Source organism: Dipodascopsis tothii (assembly GCF_038497935.1).
Source record: "Dipodascopsis tothii strain CBS 759.85 unplaced genomic scaffold V1510scaffold_47, whole genome shotgun sequence".
NCBI lineage: Eukaryota > Fungi > Ascomycota > Lipomycetes > Lipomycetales > Lipomycetaceae > Neoaidaea > Neoaidaea tothii.
Window position 1 is genome coordinate 35,293 of NW_027118031.1, and position 21,512 is coordinate 56,804.

At 49.1% G+C, this 21,512-nt stretch overlaps 12 protein-coding genes and 1 non-coding gene across 13 annotated transcripts; 4 read left to right on the forward strand and 9 right to left on the reverse strand.

Annotated features, from left to right (window-relative positions):
• The first annotated feature begins 525 nt into the window (after positions 1 to 525).
• Positions 526 to 1,887, forward strand: V1510DRAFT_423500 (S-adenosyl-L-methionine-dependent methyltransferase). The gene has a single exon (XM_066934946.1). The coding sequence runs from the start codon at positions 550 to 552 to the stop codon at positions 1,795 to 1,797; it is 1,248 nt and encodes a 415-aa protein (XP_066786637.1). The 5' UTR covers positions 526 to 549; the 3' UTR covers positions 1,798 to 1,887.
• Positions 1,791 to 3,643, reverse strand: V1510DRAFT_423502 (vesicle coat protein). Its single transcript, XM_066934947.1, has 2 exons — positions 3,472 to 3,643; positions 1,791 to 3,438 (listed from the first exon to the last, which is right to left on the reverse strand). The coding sequence occupies exons 1-2, from the start codon at positions 3,481 to 3,483 to the stop codon at positions 1,882 to 1,884; spliced, it is 1,569 nt and encodes a 522-aa protein (XP_066786638.1). The 5' UTR covers positions 3,484 to 3,643; the 3' UTR covers positions 1,791 to 1,881.
• A 1,505-nt stretch (positions 3,644 to 5,148) lies between these two features.
• V1510DRAFT_370551 (pyridoxal phosphate-dependent transferase) lies at positions 5,149 to 6,658 on the forward strand (the record flags this gene model as incomplete). The annotated part of the gene is made up of 2 exons (XM_066931443.1): positions 5,149 to 5,497; positions 5,532 to 6,658. 2 exons carry the CDS (start codon positions 5,149 to 5,151, stop codon positions 6,656 to 6,658), a joined length of 1,476 nt encoding a protein of 491 aa, XP_066786639.1.
• A 144-nt stretch (positions 6,659 to 6,802) lies between these two features.
• Positions 6,803 to 6,885, reverse strand: V1510DRAFT_t261. The gene has a single exon. It is a non-coding gene; the product is annotated as a tRNA-Leu (tRNA).
• A 576-nt stretch (positions 6,886 to 7,461) lies between these two features.
• Positions 7,462 to 8,184, reverse strand: V1510DRAFT_408531 (uncharacterized protein; the record flags this gene model as incomplete). The annotated part of the gene is made up of 1 exon (XM_066932453.1): positions 7,462 to 8,184. The coding sequence occupies one exon, from the start codon at positions 8,182 to 8,184 to the stop codon at positions 7,462 to 7,464; it is 723 nt and encodes a 240-aa protein (XP_066786640.1).
• Positions 8,185 to 8,207: 23 nt separating this feature from the next.
• On the reverse strand, positions 8,208 to 8,516 carry V1510DRAFT_370524 (uncharacterized protein; the record flags this gene model as incomplete). The annotated part of the gene is made up of 2 exons (XM_066931442.1): positions 8,208 to 8,291; positions 8,328 to 8,516. Coding segments are annotated over 2 exons (273 nt in total), but the record flags the coding sequence as incomplete, so codon positions are not given.
• A 2,363-nt stretch (positions 8,517 to 10,879) lies between these two features.
• V1510DRAFT_427426 (zinc-ribbon-domain-containing protein) lies at positions 10,880 to 12,997 on the reverse strand (the record flags this gene model as incomplete). Its single annotated transcript, XM_066935204.1, has 8 exons — positions 10,880 to 10,936; positions 11,096 to 11,165; positions 11,200 to 11,259; positions 11,295 to 11,423; positions 11,459 to 11,508; positions 11,545 to 11,670; positions 11,705 to 12,376; positions 12,443 to 12,997. 8 exons carry the CDS (start codon positions 12,995 to 12,997, stop codon positions 10,880 to 10,882), a joined length of 1,719 nt encoding a protein of 572 aa, XP_066786642.1.
• Positions 12,998 to 13,388: 391 nt separating this feature from the next.
• V1510DRAFT_423511 (uncharacterized protein) lies at positions 13,389 to 14,407 on the forward strand. Its single transcript, XM_066934948.1, has 2 exons — positions 13,389 to 13,777; positions 13,827 to 14,407. Exons 1-2 carry the CDS (start codon positions 13,506 to 13,508, stop codon positions 13,996 to 13,998), a joined length of 444 nt encoding a protein of 147 aa, XP_066786643.1. The 5' UTR covers positions 13,389 to 13,505; the 3' UTR covers positions 13,999 to 14,407.
• Positions 14,408 to 14,463: 56 nt separating this feature from the next.
• On the reverse strand, positions 14,464 to 15,487 carry V1510DRAFT_427427 (uncharacterized protein; the record flags this gene model as incomplete). Its single annotated transcript, XM_066935205.1, has 3 exons — positions 14,464 to 15,107; positions 15,156 to 15,233; positions 15,268 to 15,487. The coding sequence occupies 3 exons, from the start codon at positions 15,485 to 15,487 to the stop codon at positions 14,464 to 14,466; spliced, it is 942 nt and encodes a 313-aa protein (XP_066786644.1).
• A 1,613-nt stretch (positions 15,488 to 17,100) lies between these two features.
• V1510DRAFT_440984 (cyclin-like protein) lies at positions 17,101 to 18,032 on the reverse strand (the record flags this gene model as incomplete). Its single annotated transcript, XM_066935622.1, has 2 exons — positions 17,991 to 18,032; positions 17,101 to 17,937 (listed from the first exon to the last, which is right to left on the reverse strand). The coding sequence occupies exons 1-2, from the start codon at positions 17,991 to 17,993 to the stop codon at positions 17,101 to 17,103; spliced, it is 840 nt and encodes a 279-aa protein (XP_066786645.1). The 5' UTR covers positions 17,994 to 18,032.
• Positions 18,033 to 19,779, reverse strand: V1510DRAFT_287312 (histidine phosphatase superfamily). The gene is made up of 2 exons (XM_066930651.1): positions 19,047 to 19,779; positions 18,033 to 19,010 (listed from the first exon to the last, which is right to left on the reverse strand). Exons 1-2 carry the CDS (start codon positions 19,493 to 19,495, stop codon positions 18,122 to 18,124), a joined length of 1,338 nt encoding a protein of 445 aa, XP_066786646.1. The 5' UTR covers positions 19,496 to 19,779; the 3' UTR covers positions 18,033 to 18,121.
• V1510DRAFT_423520 (bola domain protein) lies at positions 19,484 to 20,194 on the forward strand. Its single transcript, XM_066934949.1, has 2 exons — positions 19,484 to 19,870; positions 19,920 to 20,194. Exons 1-2 carry the CDS (start codon positions 19,653 to 19,655, stop codon positions 20,083 to 20,085), a joined length of 384 nt encoding a protein of 127 aa, XP_066786647.1. The 5' UTR covers positions 19,484 to 19,652; the 3' UTR covers positions 20,086 to 20,194.
• V1510DRAFT_423523 (uncharacterized protein) lies at positions 19,754 to 21,299 on the reverse strand. The gene is made up of 3 exons (XM_066934950.1): positions 20,938 to 21,299; positions 19,824 to 20,903; positions 19,754 to 19,787 (listed from the first exon to the last, which is right to left on the reverse strand). The coding sequence occupies exons 1-2, from the start codon at positions 21,233 to 21,235 to the stop codon at positions 20,101 to 20,103; spliced, it is 1,101 nt and encodes a 366-aa protein (XP_066786648.1). The 5' UTR covers positions 21,236 to 21,299; the 3' UTR covers positions 19,754 to 19,787; positions 19,824 to 20,100.
• Between the last annotated feature and the right edge of the window lie 213 nt (positions 21,300 to 21,512).

Consider the following 21,512-nt stretch of genomic DNA (forward strand, 5'->3'; position numbering starts at 1 on the left):
TCTCGTATGCCAGCTGGTACAAGCGCCTGGGGGTCTGGGCGCTGTGGCGCAAACGCCACATCTGCCCGTCGGCTGCACCGAGCTACCGCCGAGTGCACTGTATTTCTAGCAATTTCTAACAATTGCGGCCATACCATGAAGCAAGCACAGTTGCCCGTCCGATCAACACCCGATAATTTTCATTGGGCATGCTTAGTACTGCGGTGGGATTCCACGCTGGAATAGCAGGTGCTGCATTTGTTTTTGCCGCCATTGTTTTTGCCGCCAGCTGCGCGGATCTGTTGGCTTGTAAGATCATGACGCATGCTTAGCAGATCTCACGCATGCATAGTCGCTGGTTGGTGTTGCCACTGATAGGCTGCAGTCGTCTGAACTTATGCTGGAATAGCTGCAGCGCCCTGTCAGGGGCACCGCTACGATGCTGGTGCCAGCGTTGCCTGGCGCGTCGAATTGCGCGCACTGTCACGTGAAGGCGCGCCGCACTCGTAGATTACCCGGTCGCAAGCCATAAAATTTGCGCCGACGTCGGGTTCGACGATATCTATAGACATGCCCCCAAAGGCTCAGATCACGCGGCTGGCCGCCGGGAAATTGCCCGGGTCGTTGGCCGATTGGCGCAAGAGGGTACCCCGGACATATTCGCGGCTCAACATCGGCGACACCCAGCTGGCGACCGCACTGGCCTCCGAGCTGAGCAAACAATACTCTTACTCAAATGATCTGACCATCATTGATGGATATCCAGGCGTCGGTCTTTGGTCCCGCACACTCAATCAGGCGTTACAACCAAAAAAGCATGTCTGTCTCGAGGTCTTTCGATCCTACTACCAGTGGCTCGAGACTTACAACAGCGATCTGATCGCGAACGGCCAGATGAGCCTGGTACCCCACGATCCGTTCAAGTGGACTTCGTATCTGGATATTGTCAAGGAAGGTCTCGTATCACCGCCGACGGTTCCTCTCAATCGCGTCCACGACTCGCTGCTCTTCACGATGAACCTGACTTCGGTCCAGGGCGATCAGCTTCTCGGCCAGTTCCTAGGATGCATTGGCAACCGCAACTGGATTCAGAAATACGGTCGCGTACGCATGTTACTGTGGGTCCGTCCAACACTTGCACAGAAGGTTCTGGCCCAGGTTGGCGATGTGAGCCGGAACAAGACGTCCGTTCTGGCATCCGCGTACGCGGATGTACGCCCACTCTTTGCCATGGAAGAGTATGGCACCCTGCCGGTGGTGAAAGCCAAGCAGTACGACAGCGAAGGCAATGAGATCGTCGTGCCCAAGAAGCGCGGCCGCCGGACCAAGGCCGAGGCCGAGGCGTTACGCAAGGCCGAGGAAGAGAATAAGGCGCCAAAGAAGGGTTACATGCTTATTCCGCCCGGCAAACTCATGAACGATAATGTCTTAGTGCGAGGCCGCGCCAAGAACGCGACATACCCGCAGGAGAAGCCGCTCGTGCTCCTGGAGATCACACCAAAGGAGAACTTATGCGGATCACTGGGCCCGGACGCCGTCGACCCGTTCACGTTCGAATACGTCATCAAACAGCTCTTTGTCAGCCGCAAGACGCCGGTCGGCAAGGGTTCCTCAGTCCTCGGCCCCGGAGCGGCATCGTACCTAGCCACCAAGCTCTCGGACCGTCTGCTTGCCAAAGCTGTGACGGACCTCGATACGAACGAGCTTCTCGAGCTGACCCAACAGTTCCAGAACTGGCCGTTCAAGCCGGACCATCTGTTCGACTCTCTCGAAGACGAGGGCGAGAACGATGCGTCGCAAGCCAATAACTTCTTCTAATTTCAGCATTCGTGTATATTATTGCACATAATTGTATATAGACGACCATTGATGAACAATACAAAATAAAGTATGCATGACCTATTAAAACCTGTCGACGCCATTTTCAAAAACTCCGTTCGCAACTTCGTGCATCAGCACGGACAACGCACATGCAAAGCTCGCGTGCACCTGATAGAACACGTCGTCGCGACCGGTGAGCTCTACCAGGCCGCGCATTCTCGCCTTGTTCATACTCGAGGGCATCGTTGGGCTGATCCCGGGACCGTTGCTTCCTGGCCGGCCGGAAGAGCCGCTTGGTACTCCGGGCGCCGATCTAAGACCACTGGAGATTCCGCCTGGGCGCGGGTCTTGGGCGGACGGAAACGAGTCGGGATCGATCCGCTTCTTCAGAAAGACGTCGCCAAATACGTCGTTTTGGCTGCCGGTCCCGAGCGTCTCGGCCTCGCGGCGACTCCGCTCGGCCTCCGCACTAGATACTACCCAGCGCGCGATGTCCTGTAGCGCCGGCACGATGACGTGAAACGCTTTGGCCAGCGAGCTCTCGTGTGTGGACGCACACATGAGTGTATAGACGCGGACACCGCCGCGGGCATTCTCGTCTTTAAGCCGAAAATGGAGCAGGATCGCATAGCCAGTCGAGTGATCGCCAATCATGGCTGGGCTGGACCCATTGAGCATAAGTCCCGGCGTGCCATTGAGTAGAGAGGAGACATTGGAGGCCATCGAAGACGGCCCCATCTTGCTGTTCACAGAGGAGCTCGCTGAAACAGGTGCAGAATATGACGCCGATGGTATGCTGGACGGCATGTCTAAAGACGCAGCATACATGCAAAAGTGGCGGATTGCCGAGAAGCGCGCCTGCGTGCGCGGTGACGGCAGTGACACGTAGACTATCTTACCGGGACTAGGGCTGATTATGTTTTGCTCCACGGTACGGATTGGTACTTGGACCTTCTTTGTAGGCGGGCTTTCCGAGTCCGAACTGTCTGAGATAGAGCCGGACCTGCCGGACCTGCGTCTGGCGTCCGCGCCTGGCACTCGCAGTATTGGTACGGTATACACACATGCTGGGCATTTGATGCTCGGCGTCTCGGGGGTGCTGGAAGGAAAAGAGGCACTCAACAGCGGAATATTAAAATCTGGAATGTTGATCTTGGCATTCAGGATGTCCTCCTTGACGTCCTTGAGCGTCGAAGTCGTCAGAATCGACGCCGGTGACGATGGTGAGAACGTAGAGGCACTCGCTGTCGTAGGCGTGGTCGCGCTCTCGCTGCCACTGGACGAAGCCGGACGCATTTCCGACGGCGGGCTCGCAAGCGCCGGCGTTTCGCCCGCGGCTATCCGGGACGCGTATTCGCCGATCCCAGCCGTTACTACAGGCGCCACCGGAGCCGCACCCACACTCAGCTTTGCCAGGCCGTCGGCAGCGTCCACTGCCGTGTCGGTTCCGGAGCTCGCGCCATCCAGCGCGAACAAACCCGTCGACGCACCGTCCGCGGTCTTGGGCCCATCGTCCGCACGACTGCTTTCATGGGATGCATGGCGCGACCCTACCGGCGACTCCGGTCGTTCAACGACCGTTTGAGTGCACAGAATGGGCGTCGGTCCGTGGACCTCGCAGTAGTGGGACAGGCAGAACTGAGGTCAGCGCGGGCGGCCGCGGGCACTCACTATGAAATCCATCGCGCAGCTCGGGCGCGCTGGCTGCCAACGCGCAGCAAATAGGAACGAGTTCACACACCTCCAGTCGCGTGGGGCATGGACGGACAATACTGGGGACGCCTGGACTTACGGACAGATAGCAATCTGGTCACGTGATATTTGGGAGCAATCTGACGTGCACTAAATCTATTTCCCGGCAGGCACGGCGTAGGGGTCTAATTTATACTGCTGGCGCCATGACGGGGGCGACGTAGGCGCTTGTGATCTGCCAGGGGTGTTTACCATGATGCAGAAGCTCGGCCGCGGCGCGTGTAGCCCGCCGCGCCCCTGCGTCAGATTCAGGAGCTTTGAGAGGATCAGACGACGGCGTCTGCGGGTCGCCGTAGACGCCGAAGGCGCTGCGGCTGCGGCCGGAATGAGCAAGGCAGGTTGCAGCTTACCCCATTCAGCGCTTCTGGAAAGACACAGGGACGGTCGGCGCGGGCTGCAGGCCGCACGCGTAAGCGCGGCACGCGACAACAGTAGATGCGGCCCGTAAGTGCGTAGCACGGCCGGCGAGAAGACCCAGTTTTTTTAGGCCGGTCACTAGACAGTGATTTTAAGAGCGGAGCGAACCCGGCGGCGCGGTCTAGGTCGTACAAGTCTGTGACGCCCGCATGCGTTTTGTGACCCCTCTCCCCTGATTGATGATGCGATTCCGCCGTAGCCTTGCCCGCCTAGACACAGAGCCGCAGCGGTCACCGCGCGCTACGCCGCTAGCTGCCGGACCTGGCGTGGGGCTCGGCTAGGCGGCCCACACGCCCACTCCACGCGGGTCCCAGCGGCCTCTGTTGTTAAGACAACGTGTACGCTGGCGCCGCGGGTCTGGACCGGCCTTACTGTGACCTACCGCCGTGTAAACTGTGACCTGGCCACTGTCTGTCAGATGCGATCGCCGAAGCCAAACGCGAGTCACGGCTAACGGCACTGTCTGAAGCCTATTCGCTTTGCGGAGCGGCGAACTGGCCCATCGGCTGCTCGGCCCAGCCCGCGCCGCGCCACGCCGCGTCACCGCCGGCGGCAAGCCCTGAGCCGCACCGCGTGCGGCCGCGAACTCGACTGTGCGGCGCCCGCGTGCGGCTGCCACCCCTTTTGCAGCCACCATGCGGCTCAACCCGATAGCGGTACGGACATGGGCCTGCACCGCACAGCCGTATCGCTGCGCTGGCCGCGCTTACGCTATCGCGATAAGCCCGAGCTGATACGCGGTCTTAACCTAGCACGCGACCACGGCGGACACGCCGTTCGATCCGACCCGCGTACACGCACCCGACAGCCGCCCGCCCTTGTTAGCCACGCTCTCCAGTCTTGCGCCGTCGTTCGGCTTTTGGACGGAGGCTGCTACGTCATCTGTTGTGCGGCTCTATCTCGTCAAATAATTGTTGGGAATTATGCCATGCATGCGCCTGGTTCGTCACACAACAGACAGATGCCCAGTGGCCTCGGAATTGCTCATTAGAGTGGTGGGTGTTCGCTAAGTGACGGTTTAGCTTTTTTGGATTGACACTCAAAAAATGGCTAGCATAGACGGGACAGAAAAAAAAAATTGCATATTAGTCAGTAACCTGTGTTATAAGGCGATACATCCGCCACAACTCTGGCACTGTGCTCACGATCAGCAGTTCCGACAGGATGACGGCTATTGACATGTGCCCGAGTACTGGCAGTCCCGACCGTGCTGAAGAGCTGCGGCAACTCCTTGAGGCCGTTACTGCCCGAGTAGTTCCCTACGTCAGAGCTGCGGACGAACCTGCAGCCCGCATCGGTGATCCGATCTCGCCAAAGAAGCTGTCAACGCTCATCGGAAGCGATCTCGTTTTACCTGAGAAAGGTCGTGGTATGGACGACTTTTTGATCGTGCTCGACCAGATTCTCAAATACTCGGTCGTGACCTGGCACCCGGGCTTCATGGACAAACTATATGCCTCCACCAATCCAATTGGCGTCGCCACGGACTTGCTGTTGTCGATACTGAACACCAATGCCTACATTTACAGTAAGTGACTGTACAGTGCGCGCTAATATACCAGGCGTGGCGCCTGTCTTGACTCTCATTGAGATCAATACCTCGCGTGAGTACGCCCGGCTGTTTGGCTTCACCGGCGAGTACGCCGGAGGATTGACCTTGCCCGGTGGTTCTGCCTCGAACACGCACTCGATGATTGTCGCTCGTGGTACTCTATATCCCGACACCAAGGTCTCCGGCAACGGTGACTATCGCTTTGTGATCTTCACAAGTTGTCATGGACACTATTCAGTCGAGAAGGCTGCCATCTCCCTAGGTTTAGGCTCGGAGGCCGTCTGGACCATCCCTGTTGACGAAGATGAGCGTATGCGCGTTGACGTGCTCGAGCAGAGAATTCTCGAGGCCAAGGCCCAGGGACGCACCCCTCTTTACATCAACGCTACCGCCGGCACCACTGTCTATGGCTCATACGATCCCTTCACCGAAATCTCTACTGTTGCCCGCCGTCATAACGTCTGGTTCCACGTTGACGGCTCTTGGGGAGGCAATGTGGTATTTTCTGACAAGCTGCGCCATAAGCTGCAGGGCGTCGAGCTCGCCGACTCGATAACCGCGAACCCGCACAAGATGCTCGGTGTTCCATTGACGTGCTCCTTTTTGCTTGCCCCTGACCGTCGCGTCTTCCAGAAAGCTTCGTCGCTCCGGGCACCTTATCTCTTCCATAACGACGAGATCGATGGCGACGATTACGATATCGGCGATTCTACTATGGGTTGTGGTCGCCGTGCGGACTCGCTCAAACTTTTTCTGGGCTGGAAGTGGTACGGCAAGGAAGGCTATGCGCTTCGTGTAGAGCAGGCCTATAATGTCACCGCTCATCTTGCCTCCCTTGTGGCAACTCGCCCGGGTTTCCACCTTGTTTCCACCAATCCTCCTCCCTGCTTCCAGACATGTTTCTACTATTCACCCAAGGGCGATCTATCTGGAGATCCGGAAGAAAATACTCGGATCACTCGCGCCATTGCGTATCAACTTCAAGCCTGTGGCCGTTTCCTTGTTGACTATGCTCCTCCCGCGGGTAAAAAGGGGAATGGCGAATTTTTCCGTGCCGTGGTCAATGCTCAGATTTGTACTAAGGAGATCGTTGAAGAGCTCGTCGATACTATCGAGAAGATCGGCAAGACATTGTAAATATTATGCATCAACTTATGAGTCGATAATCGTTCGTCAGTCAAAATCGAGAATAAGGACCCGCTGTCATCCCACCTCACTAGGTCTGAGAGAGTAGGTAGCATTGGTTGTGGAACAAACTCGACAATGGCTCAAAAATTTTGATGACAACCCTGGGATTCGAACCCAGGCCTCCGAAGAGATGAGAACCTTAATCTCACGCCTTAGACCAACTCGGCCAGATTGCCTCACATGATATAGATGTTCAATCGTACTATTGTGTCTCTAGCCTTTAGCATTAGAGTCGTGGTGATGGTGGTACATGCGCTGGCGGTCGTTTCCGGTGTGGTGGTCGTGCGCGTCCGGGGTCGTATGCGGGCGCGTATCTGAGAGCGCACCGTGTTAAGATCTCTACATACAATGGACAGATTACGTAGCGACAAGCAAGATATGTATTATTTGAAATTATAACTAGCAGCAGATTTAATAGATCCATGTCCAGCCCGATTCGCCGAAGTACTTTACCCCCAACGGGATTCTGATATACATGTAATTCCAAATTACCAAGCAAGCAATGTACAAATTTACAGCCACACGTGTTCACCAAAAATAAAACCCAAAAGATACAAAATTGTAAGAACAAAAACAGGCGTCTCGCGCCTGGGTTAGAATACAATCGTCAAAATTAGCCAGCCAGGTTTCACTTATCAAAATTATGCAACTGCATAGTACTTTTCAAGACGTAGCATCGGATCTTCTCATGCAATTCAAGTGACAAAATTCATAAATGTACCCCGTAATTTTACCAGGTCATGCAGCAAGCGCTAGTACATCCATTCAATTTTTTGCACCAGAGAGTTGTGTATATCTTTCAAAGGGGTGTTTGCGCCATAAAGATGCGGCATGAGTGGTAGTGCTGACAATGGCTCACGAGTGCTATGACAGGACGGAGGCACGCTCAAGTGCGAGTAACATGTCATTCTCGCGTTCTCAGATAGCACCATCGAGTCTTGGTACGATCCAGAAGTGTAAAACATCGGACTATCTGCATCTTCTGTATCATAACTTCCAACAGGACTTAACTCTGGTTGATCAGCATTCTCGTTATCGCTATAACCTTCGGCAAGTTGGCGATCAAAATTTCCATCAGAGGGGACCCGGCAGTCCTCGTGCGCCAGAGAACCCTCCAGATCTCGCTCAGACTGAGAGAATTCAAAGCCCAGATTTCCGGCCCCAATTGAATACATGAACTCATTAGGGGTGTCGAAATCCTGCATTGACTGTATACTAGTGGTTCTCGGCCAGCCATGAACGCTTGAAGCCGAATCAAGACTTCCCAGGTCCAACGATGGTTTGATGCGGAATGAAATCGCTTCTCCACTGCCTAGTCGCGTTGAATCGTCTAAGCTATCCGAAAGTACACCAGCATAAAACGAGTGCTGCCAAACATACGAATTGGTAAGCCCTCCAAACTTGGTTCCAAGAATAGCCCTGTGCTCTGTTTCCTGGTGCTTTTCGAGCGCCGTCTTTCTTCGGAAGCTAGTCATGTCAGCCAGACCTTCGCAACTCCCTACTTTTTGTCACAATTACCAACAGAGCATCGGTATAGCGATTTCCCACTGTGGATTCTTCTATGACGAGCTAAGCTAGATGACTGAATTGTTAGAATCTCGCCCGCAAACCCACTCACATCTGAGAAGCGCTTCCCGCAACCTATGAACGAGCACACGTGAGGCTTCTCACCAGTATGAGTCCGCTCATGTACTGTTAGGCCGGACCGCTGGATAAAAGCCTTGTTGCAGCCTCCGAAGTCACATTTGTACGGTCTTTCTTGTGTGTGAATTCTGTAATGCCTTTGCAGATCCGACTTCCGGCTGAAGCGCTATCATTAGAGCCCTGGTGTTTATAGACGGAGACTTACTTTACCGCAGCTCCCCCAGTTGCAGATATTTGGACGTCTGGAATCTGCGACTCCAACGGACTCAGAATCATCGACTCCACTTGACACGTCCATCATATTGTCGTAATTGCGATTGAGTACGGAAAATTAGTGTGGACAGCAAAATGTCAGTACGCTAACGGCAATCCTCAGATCTATGCAGCAAATCTGCTCAAAATCAAGCACGGGCGTGCATCAAAAAATAATCAAAAAAGAGAATAGGTAGATTGAGATCGAGATAGCAAACGAGGCAGAAGCTGGAGATATATGTCCTATATGATATGACTCCATATTAGGGGCAGAACAGTTATTAGCAACGCCTTGCCCAGTAGTTAGCTACACACGGAGAAACGGTATCTTAGATGCGTTTAGCTGCTCCGTTGATGTTTTCTAGCACCCAAACATGACTTTCTTCGTGGTCTTCCAAGTATACGGTAGCCTAAGTGCTCTTGAGCACAAACCTTATTAATACCGCATTTGTATATTTGTAAATAAAAACTAGAGAGATGAATCTTTAGTCGTGTCCATTACTCCATATGAAACTAGCCGTAACAGGATCTTATTTGCACACTAATTTTGTCTAGGTGTAAAGCGCAGTTCTATCAAACTTGTTAGGATGACGTTACACGTGTAAAGTTATTCATTCACGGTACCAGTGAAGAGGCCTACTATAAAACACGGCATTAAATACACTGCCTGTTTTATGGAAACATTCACTTTTTTTCGCGGATGTTCCTGCCGGAAAGAATTCGACGGATACGAAAATCCATAACGCACAATTGCACAGAAATCATGTATTGCTGAAGATAGCGTGATTAGCAGTAAATGAAAAATTCCTGTAGCTCTTCGTCATTATTGCGCATTTCATGTTACTGCCCATTTTCTCGCATACCAGCATTCACTATTGAAACTGCTCTACTATTTTTTGGCTTACAAACCTGCCAGCAAAATGAGCTGCAATCGTCTGTTGAATGATTAGGTTTTGTCAAAGAATTCCATCCGAGCGCACCGAACCAAATATTAATTTAATTACAATTAGACTTACTTGTTCTTCACTAAATCGAACCTGACACCAAAATCTGTGAGCTTGTAGTGACGGTGTAAGCAGTCTGAGAACATTCAGCCAGAAAGCCCTCAGCGCAGGATGAGAGCAGCCTGGCTTTAGAGGCTGCGCTCAAATATTAGCGTCGCCATGTTCACAATGTTTGACTGAAACCGCATAATCCATTTAGGCCCAGGATCCATCGTCCTGGAAACCGCAAATGTCTACGAGTTACCCAAAAAGACGTGTTTCCCGGTGTGTCCTTATAACCCGTCAACGCGACTTGTGGCTTCGTACTATAATGTTAATTTGTGCTTCGTCTTTGCAATAAGTTGTGGCCGGCTTACTGACGCGGAAGAGAGTACGCGGTTAGTTATTCGATTTAAGTCTCTTACCGTAGCTGGTCAATTGACATATATGTTTGATTGAGCAAATCCGCCTTGCATTATGCAGTTCTAAAGAAGGTAGGCATACGTGCAAGTAGTCTACGTATCAAGTGTCTACCAATACTAGCAGGTTTCCGACGCTGTTGCCATTAATATTATTTCATATGAACTTTATCGACCGTAAGGATATCACCACTCAGTACAACACCATCCAAGTCAAGTCTACAGTCTCTTGCGATAAGGGTGGTTTCAATATCCACATGTTGTAATAAACAGAGTACATGACGCTTTACCTGTTCAAATAGTCGGATGGTCGTAGCGCTTACTCGCTAGCCCAGTTGTACAGCTGCGGTTCGCGCTGTCTACTACTTGAGCTGGTCCTTTATTATTGCACTGAGCCCGTGCAGGCGTACTGCATTAAGTTTGTATAACGTTCTTTCAGCTCTATGTGAAACACATCACGGACCAGTGGAAATATGGTACTGTATATACACAAAACCTGCCGAGCCTATCAAATAGATCATATATGGCTAATCGTAACAACCTGTGCCGCTAAAAATTCTCGACAGTCAGAAATGATGAGCAGAGTCGTGTTGCTTATATTCTCGTAGCTTTGTTTCAATCCATACTCGTCTCTGATAACATGCAGTAAAACCTCATGCTTCTCAAGTGAGTGACCGACACACCCTTGGCGGATAAAAACAAACGAGGTAATTATATTCAAAGAAAAAACGCCATGCAACCGCTAAAATGTATACATATGGATATTTCTGCCAAATTTCGCTCCCCAAACGCATAGACCTCATCCGTAACACATAATGCAAAGTCGCGCATCTTAACACAGTGTTTCAATTCTCAGACCCCAGAGGAGGCTCTTAACTGTCTTGATTCTCAGTCGGCACAGTAAAATCCACATAGTTGTTGTCATAGAACTGTTGTAGCATAATTATATTTCCATCCTCACTGTCAGCGTCACTGTCGTCTTCGGTGTATTCAACGATACTGCTGGTAGTCCCAGTCGTGGTTTCTGCAACGGACGACAAACTTTCAGGACGGGCGTCGACTATCTCAACTTCAGTGGTGGAACTGACATCTTCAGAGTCGATGACACCCTCCTCGGGTTTGATAAGCCTTAGCAACGCGGTATTATATGACCTACACCTTGTCCGGTTACTTTTGTTGGGCGAATACTTACGTGTCGCATTTGAGGCCCAAAAAATGGAATGGTATATTGCTTTTTCCTGAGCAATCATTGCTGTATTGTTAAAGCTGCGCATGCACATAACATACCACGATACCACACTTCTCCAATTTGAATAAGGCTCTGGCAATTTTTGTCGCTCAATCTCGCGGTCAAGAAGTCTGAATTGTGATTCCATGTTAATGATCGATCTAGCACACGTCGGGCACTTATAGGAACTGTTATTAACGATGTGCTCCCATCATTGTCTTGCCTTTTAGTATGTTCATAGTAACACTTTTGGTGAATCGAATGTCCACATGACTATCGGTCAGTCGCAAGAAATTCTCGAAGCCTTACCATGAACACAACAGTCATAGTGCTCGTAAACATATACTCTCCACAGATCGGACAGTTGCATTCCGTCGAATGCTCGATACACCTGTGCGAATTTTCAAGGCAAATCGACATACAAACGTTACAGGTCTTTGAATCAGTCAAAGATACTCCAACCACTTACTTTGCAATGGAAAAAATCTTTGCCGAGCCCCTCACCAATTCTGCAAATTCCACAGTCTGCACAATGATATATGGACTTGTCGGGATCGTCGTCCCATAATTTGCATTTATCGCAGTAGTATCTCGCTAGACGCAAATCGCAGTTCATACAGTTCTGGGCCGCGGGTTGCGCAGTCAAACAGTGCATGCAGAGCATATTTTTCGTGTCCATTCGGATGAGATTGTGGTCCTCTACTATCTCATCGTGGCAAAACCTGCATGTGTGCCACTCGTTGCAAGTCGAACACTGAAGCTTCACGGCCCGTCTGTAGTGAGAGCAACCTAGTATCTGATTTTCCTCATCAAACCACGTAGTCTTCAAATCCTCATCTGCTAGAATAAAGACTGGTTTATTATCTTCCTCAAGAAAGGTAGATTTCCCATCAGTATCCTCGGCAACCCTTTTGCCCTTGCCTGCTTGGCGATATCGATAATAGTCGGCCGTCATCAATTTATGCATAAGAACCGCCTTCTCTTTATCGGAAACTGTGAGATTTTGAATAGCAATGATTTTCTGTCTTAAAATACGCTGTCTTTCGAGATCGTCCACAGGTAAAGTATCCGATTGATTCTCGTCGGCGAACGAGGTGTTTCCAAATGAAGTTTCGTCTGGCAAAGGTAAATCATTCGAGAGCTCTTCAAGGTGTGTGATCACTGCACTGATGTTCCTCAGCTGTTGTCTAGAACTTTGCGAGTGAACGCGGCGGCTGCTTGAAGCTTGACGGTGAGAACAAGAACCCTCTGCGGATAGTTTATCTTTCTTTCCACCATCGTCCACCTCGCCTTCCGGAAGCACGCACAGGCTTGCCTCGCACTCTGCGCAATCATTGCTGCTACCGTGTAGCCTGGAAATCACGGTACTTTCGTCGGGGTCTGCATGATCCAGGTCCGAAGTTTCATCGTCAGAGCATTCTAATTCTTCGCTGAAAAACAGGCTGGCGTGTTGTCTTAGAAATGTGGCAAACGATGTCGGAGGAGACGGCAGCCTATGACCTGTCATTGAAGTCGACTCTGTCGAAGAGACCGTGGTAGTGCGTGAGAGTCCGGGAGGAGATGATGCTTCACTTGACGCTTCATTTTGGCCACCGCTCACTTCACTTTCTGTTTCATCGACCGTATCGAAATTTGTAGAGCAAGTCGACACTCTATTAGTCATGCTATTTGTTCCTCTGCGGGGCAATAAATCTGGTAGTCTAATAGACGATAGTGGAGGGAAGCCTCCTATAGAAGATATCTGCGGTATGTAGCTCGGCATTTCAACTTATGTCTGATATAAAGTCTATCCAATGTTCAGTTTCGAGTGCCTGTGGCTCCACTAGCATAGGAATCCGTGTGTGCAAATGCCAAGTTAAATGTCGCTCACTGGCTGATGAAAAACAAGATATACTGATCGAGCGTTACTCAAATTCGAGCTCGAGATAAAGAAACTGGCGTGGGTGTACTTTGCTCGAACGTTAGCTGAAACGAGTCCGTCTACCTCAGAGGTATGCCGCAAACTAGTCAGTCAAGGCCACGGCCGCCGTTATAGCCAGGCCTTGTCCTATAATACCAACTTTACGTGCGTAAAGGAGGAGTCGTATTCGGTGACCACAATTATGGCGGGAGTAATTTTGAAGATGCGTTTGGAGTTACCCGGACGTTAACTCACTGTAAGGTATAGACCATTGCTCTACAGTCGCATACAGTTGTATTTTGCAATAATCATTGATCTATCGTGAGGTTTTGATTTGTTCGTCCGCAAGAACATTGAATGGGCTACGCTAATGGAGATAACTTCCAGCAGAGCGCGAGCCTTGTATAGAAGTGTATGGAGACTATCTATGAGAGCCATCAGAAAGAGCTCGCCGCAAAGATATTATCTCAGACGGATCTTACGCAACTTCTTCACTGACCCAGAGATAGTTTATGAGCCTGTTAAATTTGAGAACACGCTATTGTTTTTGGAAGCAGCGGAGAAGTATCGCGGTCTAGAACATAAAATTTTAAAGAATCTTTTGCATGTTGCGTGGTCTAGACGGATGGCAGAGAGCAAACGGTAAGTACTACTCCAGAGGCGCATAAACTACAATACTTATTGAACACAGACCCAACACACCCATTACAGACAAAGTGCGATTTAAGCAAGAATTGTCAGATGTAGTACTACTAGAGTTCGATAACACACAAAGACTACTAGGAGAGTCCGTGAATATATACGTCCCGTATAAACCAAAGCACTATGCGCCAAGGAATTCCGAGAGAAGTCGTACCTCATAATTTTATCTTTTAGTCATTGTTTGAACTGGCCACTACGGGTCCAACGTGTTCCTGCAACTTGTCACCCTCAAAAAGAAAGCATTTATATGTAAATAGCAACATCCATCTCCATCAAGGAGATCAAGTCTGTAGTGTTATATCAAGCACTATTCATCTCCCGAGCTCCTCACATTCAACTATCGGCATTTGCGGATACGACGCTCCGCACAGAACGTCCTTCAAAATGTGCTTTAGTGCGACAGCCGTAAATTATCAAGAAATTTCGAAGCTTAATATTCCGTAGGATACGGTTTCATCCGAATATAGCCAAAAAAAAAAAAAACATAGAAAAGCATTGAAGAGTGGTATGCATGATCCGGCATATACACGGTGTCGATCTCGGACTAATATTGTTCATTTGAAAGCAGTCATTATCAAGTAATCTTGAGTGTTAAGATTCACACATCAATCATCAATGCATAAGATCTAAAATTTTAAAACATTTGACACTGGTTCGCTCATTCCGACATACAGCTTGTTTTCCTCTATGTAGCGGATAACGCTATTTGGCAAGAGGTACTGCACGCTCATACCCCGGCGGATGAACAGCCGCACCTTTGTAGAACTAATGTCATTATAGATCAATTGCTTGATGACCATGACATTCTTGCGGTGCTCGTACATGATATCGTGTGATAGTAGGAAGCTCCGTACATCTGAGCCGGTTCTTTCGACAATACAACAACCGTAGAGACCGAGGATATGGTGAAGATCAGCGTCAGCCCAGACATTAGGGTCGCCCATGGACTCAATTAAGTCACCGCCAGCCAGCAGCATGACACGAGCAGGCTTTCTAGTCCCAGTTGAAGTCTTAATTCCTCCCCTCTTCTCGTTGATCTCGTGGTTGAAGTGATCGAGAACAACAGCGGTCCGCTGATAGGTTGGCTGAAGCGATTCCCAGGCATCCACCATCAGCCACGAACTTGTGCGTTCACAAGCGAGCTCGCACATTCGTACACGATGATGGGCTGGTGCAAGGCCAGCCTTCCTGTAATTGTCTGACACTGGAGAATAGTAACCGCCAACTACCTCGAAATTTGTGCTCTCGCGAATATTGTCGATTGCCATCTCTTTATGACATATGTTAATCTTCTATCGACGGCGAGCAGATCACTTACCGAACATTCGCAGATGAAGGTATGTAATAGGCGAGAACGAGCCACACGCGACGATCACGAGGGGTTCCATGTTATCATCTGTGACTATTAGCACGAACTGATAACAACTTACCATGCAACGTATCTTGCAGTCTATGGACGGGAAAATCGTACTTCTCAAGGGTTCCGGCCTGCCGGGAAATCCCTCTCGGTACTTCTTCTAGATCAGCGGAATGCACTGCCATTTTGTTGCTAGCCGGCTTGTAGGTGTAGTTGGTGACCGGTATCTCAAAATTCAAGTCTGACTTGGGTTTCTTTCCGTTCGTTAAACTCTTGATTTCACTCTCATCCATCCTCTTGGAGGCTGTGAGATGGGCCGCTGTACTAGAGCTTATGTGAGTTCTTGGCGTAAAATTTGTAGCGAGCGACGGGTCCATTAAAACGACGATCCTGCTCCCGGAGTCAGTATGTTATTACTCATCACATGAAATTAAAGCCCGCTGTCTTCACACGCATGAGGCTCCAATCAAGCCCAACAGCCCATTCCTCCAGAGAGGTAGGCACTGGAGGGTAGAAGAGCACGATATTTAGCAAGAACAGAGCGTCAGGACCGTTGATCAGAAGAGGACAAAGACCACGAGATACGACAAACTGAGCCGGCTCGTGCTTCTATGCTCGGTGATGTCTCTGACACATAATCCTCCAAGTAGCAGCTATCTTCTAGGGAAACCCCAGCTTCTAAATTATACCTCACTTCGGTTGCGCGCGCGCAGGCATGGGCTCCGAGAAAGAACAGTTGAATGCTATCAAAAACAATTTGCAACAAATGCTCATATATATTCGTGGTTAGGGCAAGTGCACCTCCCACGGGGTGACAGTGAGGATACAATTGCATCATTCAGCCGAAATAAATCGACAATAAAAATGATAAAGCAACCAAGCGAGGACACAATAGACTTGTGGCGTATATTTCTACTCACACTATAGTATTCTGTGATACTGAATCAACAGGTTGGTAGGTTTATATAACTGAGGAATATGTTATGTAGGTAGGACTGCCCGAAGTTCACACAATTCCAGGGGCATCATTGGGGTTAAGTACTGTTCTCTTCGGCGAATGCAAGTGACCTGGCTGTATGTGTGGCGGCCATGGACGTTATAGGATCGGAATTATGGAAGCTTGAATTTAATAAGCGGACGTAAGGATCAATTTCAAAAGTCCTCTACAACTGCATCTTCAAAATGAGGGGCGGGGGTCATACAAAACGCAAAATCAAAGTCAAATTGTGATTTCGACTTCCTAGATCTAGAAGCACGAATGAAACCGGCACTTTTCAACCTTTGCCGTGGTGACGATGACTCATCAGAGATCTTCATTATCGGTCTCACAATTTGGCGGTCAGGTCGCTTTCCGATAAAAGGAGCGTTGTCTGTAAAACGCAGGGCGAAGACGGCTTCGGTATCTTCGCTTTGGGAACACGAGACTTGTGTCCCGATTATTCGTACAGGTGTCGTGCCGACCCGCATACGTGCTGCAAGAGGCACTAGGAACACACTAGGTCCCAAGCCCCTCCACCCCTCTTCCCCACATCATGGTCACAACCAAACATAGTCCACGACCACCCGCCGGCTTTCTTGCGGCCAGCCAGCATAAAATTTGAATGTACATGTCGGGAGGGCTTTGAGTGTATTGAGATAGACTGAAATTGCTGCTTGTGGAGACTCTGTTGGCAATTGCCGGGCCTGTAGCCAGTTTAGGGACTCGAAGTACAAGCCACACTGTACCCAGCAGATACAGCATGTGGGGGTTGAGGGGCCCGCCGAGTTGGTAAGCAATTAGACAGCTATTCTTACTATCTGCTACTAAATGATGAGTAACATGTAACACTGCAAATATCTTACCCTCCCGTCGGATCGCCTGCCTTTCCATAAAAATTCAGGCCAGCCTCGAACGCTTTAAAGGATACTACTTCTTTGTATTGATAGTTCTAGCCACAGCCTCGCGCACAAGCTTTTCATTGTAAGACTCCCATGATTCGTAAAGGCTGATCATTTCTTGTGCGCAGTCTATAACCTGTTCCAGCTCAACCCCGGATGATGCAAACCAATCAATTATTTTCTGCATCCGACTTTTGGCTCGGTCTGTTTGAGCTCCGCTCATGTGTGGGGTTCTGAGTACTATCGACAAATACATGGCACTCATAGCAATAACGTGCGGCGCTTGCATCAGCGGTACGTCAGTGATGTAGCTGTCGTTTAATATTGACCAGGCACACTGCATCTCATCAGCAGAAAGTCCGGCATTATGCCCAGATGCTCCAAGTGCTTTGGAAAGTTGCACCAGTGACCTGTAGGGGTGATGAACAACCAAGTATGCATCGAGCTGCTCGATTAAGTAAAATTCGCACTCAGCCAATTTTGTAGGATCGTGGGTGATGAAATCTGGCCACAATGACCGTGCTTCTGACACTACTGTTCGTATATGCTGAGGGCTCTCTTCAATTTTGCAAGCAACGTAAATGCACGTTGCTACTACCACATAGACATTCGACTCCTGAACGGCTGTTCGCAAGTAAAACCGAGCCAGATATACTTCCGCGGTGGCTAGTGCCTGCTGGCGTACAGATAGGTGGCGGCCGAGGGTCTGTATCAAAGAATGAAGATATATGCGTAAATGGCGCGCTTCACATAAATCAGCGCATTTATACCCGGTCTCCAACTCTGTTGCTGCTTGAGCCTCAGACAGCTGCTGCCTAGAGAACTGCCAGTGCTTACGCTGTGATGATACCCAGTAATTCGCGGCCTGTAGTTAGTGATGCTGCAATGATCTGTGCGCACAAATGACTGTAAACATACCATCCATCTGTTTCAATCGATGTAAAAATTATTTAAGCACCGCCGAGCTGAAGTGCAGCGGTTTTTTGATAGCAAGTGAGTTAACAGGTTGTTTTAAGCCGGTCAGGCCGGGTTACGTTACAAGATATAGTTTATACCCGCTTGCATTCTTCATCCCAATCCTTGGGAGTTACAGAATACACATAATCGCGAAAAGCACCTAATGTACACATAGAAGGATCACCATATCTGTGATTTTTCGGGTCCGAGCAAGCAGGAAGCTCGAGTGGCTTGCCATTGTATCTAACTCTCACAAAAAGCTCATAGGCGTTAGTGTGAATCAAGCCCTTGCTAGCTGGCTTCTCAAATAGCTCAAAAACGATATGCGATGTGTAGTTGATCCACTTGCTGTCGAATACGCCCAGCGTCGACAAGATAGTACCGATGCTAGAGTCATGAGCAGCATATAGGCACATTTTAACGGGTGACAGAAGCGTTGAGAAACCAGTGTTCTCGCCTCCTTTGCCTATCATATTTTCACATACTTCAGCCAAAAACCTGCCCATTCCAAGTCGTTTCGCTTCTGTATCAGCCGAGAACATATAAAATTCCTCATCCATTGAAGCATTTATCATAGTAGACAGCACTCCAGGAACTTGAAATCCATCAGGCGTTTTATAACCGTGAGTAACAGCTGACACATAAGTATCCACCAGAGCCCATGCCGATGACCGTTTTGCTCCAACGTTATCGGACTTATCGTAGTCCACGGCGACGCCAACGGCAGCATGCCCATCAGGGAGAATGTCTTTTAAAGCAGCTGTTACATTTCCCATGTTATTATCCCATTTCAACGAAGCAGCTTTGGCAAATTGTTTTGCAAGCTGGTTGAGTCTTGGACAAGGAACACTGAAGGGATACAGATTTTCCTCAAAAGGAAGACGCTCCCTAATTTTCGGTATCGCCCTCACAGTCCCTGGTGGGTACAACCCTGCAAACAGCTGGTGTAACGTCTCTCTTGATCGCACAACACTGGTAGTTCTTAAAGTTAGGTGAACGGCAAATATTTTTCCTTACCTCATATAAATATCTTCAGTATTGGTAAAACTTGTTGAAAGGAATCTCAGTCTCTTGACATATAGCTCGCGGAGCTGCTCTCCCAGGTTATACCCGCTCATCCGACCTAAATCTGTCAACTGCCCCTCTAGACAGATGCCCTCGCTACCGGCAAATTGAAACAGACGTGTTTGACCATCAATACCATCATGTGTAGACGTCTCGATCTCCCTCTCGTATTCAAGAGTATATTGAAGCGACGGCGGATGTAGCACACCCGCTCTTGTAGATAGTGTGGAGTAGCACAGCGGCCAAAAAATCGGGAATCCCCATTTCTTGAAATCCTGTTTCCTCCTGTACACAGGTGTTCGCTCGCCGTGTCGAAATAAGATCTGCACCTGCTTCAGCTTCAGATCCTCCGGATACTGCTGATTGACATCCTCCACGAGGAGTGGAGGTGGTGATGACATGTTGGGCAGATCTACTGTGTACCTCAGGGAGCGTTCGCCGCACTATTACGTATTGGTATAGCAAGGTATAGCAAGGTTGATATCACCATATTTTTTATAACTGCGACTAAATTGCTAAAAGGCAAACATAAATATCTTCAACGACGGAAGCATACGTATGATTCTCAACTACCACCACTCGCTCCGGTATTCAATCAAGACCTGGCGATCAATTCGAACGATGTCATCGAGTAGGACGCCTATCGAGGATCTCATCCGGTCGAGAATATCAGTTGCACTGAATCCCAGCCACCTAGTGATTAAGAATGATTCCCACAAGCATGCTCACCATGCTCCTATGATAGGTAGTGACAACGTCAAGGAAAGTCATTTTAGGTAAGAATATAACGACGTGCACGCGTAGCAGAAAATGTCTAACAGCTAGACTCGAAATAGTCTCAGAAGCTTTTAAGGGAAAGATGATGCCTGCACGACATAGATTGATATATGCACTCATGAAGGATGAGATGGCCGCACCTAACATGATACATGCTCTTCAGCTCAAAACTCTCACCCCAGAGGAGTTTCAAAAAAAATCAACATCTGTTTGAATTATTATTGTAAATTTAAATGCCGAGTAGCCTCAGGACATAATCGGTAGCCACGCCAGAAAATATGACAGCTCCTGTATGAATGTTATGCTTGAATGAGTTCCAGCAATCCTCCGGATTATCTAAGTCTACTTTATGGACCATGGAAGCCAATCTGTATGCAGCAACTGCCACTCCTCCGTAAAAAGCCATTCCCATTCCACCAAGGTAGCCAGCCAAAGTGAGCAGCCCAACTTGAGCGCCTGTGAGGACCGACATCACTTTTTTGCTATTGTCTCCCCAGGCTAAAGCTGTCGACTTAATTCCGACGTTAACGTCATCAACCTTATCCTGATGGGCGTAGATCGTATCGTAGACCATCGTCCAACAGACCCCGGACGCATAAAGTGCCGACATCGTGGGTAAATCCCAAACCCCCATCGCTGGGAACCCGAGAAGGGCTCCCCAGTTAAATGTCAACGACAAAACGACCTGAGGATAGTATGTTATACGTTTGAACAGAGGATAAGTGGCTACCAAAGCCAAACTGCTGGCTCCCAGCAAGAAGCATTCTGAGGGTAGAGCCAAAAGAACTGCAAGTCCTACGCTCATTTGCCCACCAAGGAAAATAATAGCTTGTTTGGGCGTTATGACTTTGGCTGCCAAGGGGCGTTGAGTTGTTCTCGCTACCTTGTCATCAAGATCACGATCCCAAAGATCGTTAATTGTACAGCCAGCTCCTCTCATTATGAGTGAACCGACTCCGAAAAGTCCTAGTATCCCAGCAGTGTGTAGAGGACTTGCAGAAGACTCGATCGCCGCCATAGTGATTCCCCAGGCTAGCTGTCAGTTTGTGAACTGTAGTCAACATACCACTGGGCCAGAAGAGTAGCCAAGTTCCAACTGGCTTCTCAATTCGCATCAGTGCTGCGTAAGGTCTCGCTTTTGGCGGTAGCAAACGAAGAATTGTAGGGAGTCGCTGCTCTGCAGCCACAGCCGAGACTACTGGATCAATTGCGATTCCAGTATTTTTTCTTGTGCTCTCATTAGTGACGCCATTATATATGGTAGTAGATGACCGGAATGACCTTAAAGCTTGTTTTTTGATGGCCCTGAGGCCATTAACTCGCGGGTGCAACAGCTGTGATCTACAGTAAGAAGGGATTAACATTGTTTGGGTGTCAAGCAAGATCGCGCTCTAGAGAAAAAATAATTTGCTCCACGAACATTTCAAAAGCCATGCTTGCAATATATTTAAGGTTGACACGACACACAAATGCAAATAATTGTGGAGGAAATATCGATCAATAAGACTACATAAATCTTCCAGAAAAACCACTCCAGAGTACTATGTTACATCTCGCTAAACCATGAAGTAGAATATACATGGCCTAAGTCCACAGCATGTACTCATTGTAAGAATGGGATGATACTCTTTGAAAATACAA